The sequence below is a fragment of the Salvelinus sp. IW2-2015 genome, unplaced genomic scaffold (genome assembly GCF_002910315.2).
Source record: "Salvelinus sp. IW2-2015 unplaced genomic scaffold, ASM291031v2 Un_scaffold1961, whole genome shotgun sequence".
Lineage (NCBI taxonomy): Eukaryota > Metazoa > Chordata > Actinopteri > Salmoniformes > Salmonidae > Salvelinus > Salvelinus sp. IW2-2015.
The window spans coordinates 250,421-254,682 of NW_019943314.1; the positions used below are offsets into that span (position 1 = coordinate 250,421).

Here is a 4,262-nt window from a genome sequence, read left to right on the forward strand (position 1 = left end):
CTTCATTTCTTACACCCCAATGCTTAAATCATACAAGGAAAATTACATGAATTCCTCCTTGTGTTACACCCATGCTAATCCAATACAAGGAAAAAGGGAGGGAATAAATATGTTTGTTGCATTTATTACACCCATGCTAAAAAATTCCTACTGAGACACCTGCTAACAGAGAAAGGCGTAAAACAACACAACAGTGCAGGAAGCTTCCCCTTTTTTATATCCCCAATGCTGAAAATTACATCTACCCGGTAGGGGACATGCTTTCCTTTTTTTTTAAGCCCCCATGACTACCATCTACAGGATATGTTGTTTTCCATTCATGTACCCCCCTATAGGCTTAATCTAATAGAGTTCGAATGACTACTGTATGTTCTTTTTACCCCCCATGCTAAATCTAATAGAAGAAGTTTCATTTACCCCCATGCTAATCTATAGGAATGTTTCTTTTTACCTCATGGCTAATCTACAGGAATTGCTTCTTTTTACCCCCATGCTAATCTCATAAGAGATTGTTTCCTTTTTACCCATGCTAATCTACAGGAATGCTTCCTTTTTACCCCATGCTAATCTACAGGATATGTTCCTTTTTACCCCATCTAATCTACAGGAATGGTTCATTTTTACCCATGCTAATCTACAGGAATCTTGCTTCCTTTTTTACCCCCATGCTAATCTAAGGAATGTTTCCTTTTTACCACATGCAATCTAAAGGAATGTTTCATTTTTACCCCATTGCTAATCTATAGGAATGTTCCTTTTTACCTCATGCTAATCTACAGGAATGCTTCCTTTTTACCCCATGCTAATCTCAGGAATGTTTCCTTTTTACCCATGCTAATCACAGGAATGTTTCATTTTTTACCTTCATGCTAATCTACAGGAATGTTTCATTTTTACCCCATGCTAATCTATAAGGAATGTTTCCTTTTTTACCCCCATGCTAATACTAAGGAATGTTTCCTTTTTACCCCCAGCTAATCTAAAGGAATGTTTCCTTTTTACCCCCATGCTAATCTATAGGAATGTTTCCTTTTACCCCATGCTAATCTACAGGAATGTTTCCTTTTTACCCCATGCATAATCTATAGGAATGTTTCCTTTTTACCCCATGCTAATCTAAGGAATGTCCTTTTTACCCAAGCTAATCTAACAGAATGTTCCTTTTTACCCCATGCTAATCTACAGGAATGTTTCATTTTTACCCACTGCTAATCTACAGGAATGTTTCCTTTTTACCCCATGCTAATCTACAGAAGGATTTTCATTTTTACCCCATGCTAATCTAAGGAATTTTTCCTTTTTACCCCCATGCTAATCTAAGGAATGTTCCTTTTTAACCCATGCTAATCAAGGAATGTTCCTTTTTACCCCATGCTAATCTACAGGAATGTTTCTTTTTACCCCCATGCTAATCTACAAGGAATGTTTCCTTTTTACCCCATGCTAATCTACAGAATGCTTCATTTTTACCCCATGCTAATCTACAGAATGTTTCCTTTTTACCCCATGCTAATCTACAGAATGTTTTCATTTTACCCCCATGCTAATCTATAGGAATGTTTCCTTTTACCCCAATGCAATCTACAGGAATGTTTCACTAGCACAGACTAAAATATGTTCTGGGATTCATCCGATAACATTGAGGAGTGTACCACATCAGTCACCGGCTTCATTAATAAGTGCATCGACGACGTTGTTCCCACCGTGACCGTACGTACATATCCCAACCAGAAGCCATGGATTACAGGCAACATCTGCAATGAGAAACAGGCTAGAGCTGCCACTTTCAGGGAGCGGGACACGAATCCGGACTGATGCACCAAGTCTGGAACCAAAAGGACCCTGAACAGCTTCTACCCCCAATCCACAAGACTGCTAAATAGTTCGTTAAATAGTTAACCAATAGCTACCCCGACTATCTGCATTGAACCCCCTTTGCACTAACTATTTTGACTCATCACATACGTTGCTGTTACTGCTTATTATCTATCCTGTTGCCTAGTCACTTTACCCCTAGATATATGCACATATCTACCTGAATGACCTTGTTCCCCTGCACATCAACTCAGTACTGGTACTCCGTGTATATAACCACGTTATCGTTACTCATTGTGGATTTATTCCTCGTGTTATTATTTCTCTATTTTCTTTCACTCTGTATTGTTGGGAAGGACCCGTAAGTAAGAAATTCACTGTAGTTTACGAAGCATGTTCCAAATTAAATTTGATTTGAAAAAAAAGTAGGTAGAGTGGTATAGGGGTTAGGGATGAATTAATTAATGTCTCTTACCCTGTATGTCCCAGGTAGGTAGCGTGGTGTAGGGGTCCTCTCCCCTTCATGTCCCTCTGGTTCACATCAGCCCCATTCTGCAGCAGGAACTCACAACAACAACTATAGATACAAACACTATTAGATACACACACTATACAGGCCGACTTGACAGGGGGGTTGTCCCTATGTGAGGATAAATGTGAGTATACCACACCACTATAGATCACACACCACTATACAGGGCCCGTGTGACAGGAGTGAGATACACGCTAGAGATACACACGCTTACAGCCGCTGAACGTAGGTGCCGATTGGAGTTGAGATACACGCTTATAGATACACACACTATACAGGCCGTTGAACAGGGGTGAGATACACACTATAGATACACCACCTATAGATACACACAGCTATAGATACACACACTATACAGGCCGGTGTGGCAGGGGTGAGATACCACATATAGATACCACACACTTATACAGCCGTGTCGCGTGGCAGGGGGTGAGATACACACTATAGATACACACACACATACAGGCTGTGGCAGGGGGTGAGATACACGCTATAGAATACACACACTAGTAGATACACACACTATACAGGCCGTTACAGGGGTGAGATACACGCTATAGATACACACACTATAGATACACACACTATAGATACACACACTATACAGGCCGTGACAGGGGTGAGATACACACTATAGATACACACACTATAGATACACACACTATACAGGCCGTGACAGGGGTGAGATAACACGCTATAGATACACACACAACTATACAGGCCGTGGCAGGGTGAGATACACGCTATAGATACACACACTATAGATACACACCACTATAGATACACAACTATACAGGCCGTTACAGGGTGAGATACACCTATAGTAACACACACTTCATAGATTACACACACTATAGATACACAACCACTATACAAACCATGACAGGTGTGAGATACCACACTATAGATCACCACACTATTAGATACACACCACTATACAGGCCGTGACAGGGTGAGCATACACGCTATAGCGATACACACACTATACAGGCCGTTGGCCGAGGGGTACGATACACGCCTTAGATCACACACTATACAGGCCGTGACAGGGTGAGATACCACACTATAGACATCACACACTATACAGCCTGTGCGAGGGGTGTAGTACACACTTTAGATACACACACCTATACAGGCCGTGGCAGGGTTGAGATTACACGCTATCAGACGCACACACTCTATACAGGCCGTTGGCAGGGTGTAGTACACGCTATAGATAACACACACTTATTTACAGGCCGTCGACAGGAGGTAGATACACGCTATAGATACACACACTTATATACAGGCCGTCGGCAGGGTGACGATACCACACTATACAGGCCGTGGCAGGGGTGAGATACACACTATAGATACACACCACTATACAGGCAGGGGTCGAGATACACGCATAGATACACACACGTATACAGGCCGTGGCAGGGGTTGAGATATACACCTATAGATACACACCACTAATACAGGCCGTGGCAGGTGAGATAACGCTAAGATACACACACTATACAGGCCGTGGGCAGGGGATGAGATATCAGCACTATACAGCCGTGCAGGGTTGAGATACACGCTATAGATACACACGACTTATTACAGGCCGTGACCAGGGGTGAGGTACACACTATAGATACACACACCTATACAGGCAGGGCGTGAGATCACACTATTAGATACACACATACGGCCGCTGACAGGGGTGAGAAACCACACTATAGATACACACACTTATACAGGCCGTGGCAGGGAGGAGATACAACACTATAGATACACACACTTACAGGCCGTGGCGCAGGTGAAGATACCACCACTTAGATACACACATCTATACAGGCAGGGGTGGAGATACACGCATAGATACACACACTATACAGGCCGTGACAGGGGTGATGATTACCACACCACTCTCTCTCTACCTCTTCCC

The 4,262-nt window shown here is 42.7% G+C and overlaps 1 protein-coding gene across 1 annotated transcript in view; it reads right to left on the bottom strand.

Annotated features, from left to right (window-relative positions):
* The window catches only part of LOC112072561 (arf-GAP with coiled-coil, ANK repeat and PH domain-containing protein 3-like), a 19,577-nt gene extending 17,198 nt beyond the window's left edge, over positions 1-2,379 (bottom strand). The window contains exon 1 of the mRNA XM_070439843.1: positions 2,291-2,379. Coding sequence (XP_070295944.1) covers positions 2,291-2,340 — 50 coding nt within the window. The 5' untranslated portion in view covers positions 2,341-2,379. The remainder of the gene's footprint in view (positions 1-2,290) is intronic.
* Between the last annotated feature and the right edge of the window lie 1,883 nt (positions 2,380-4,262).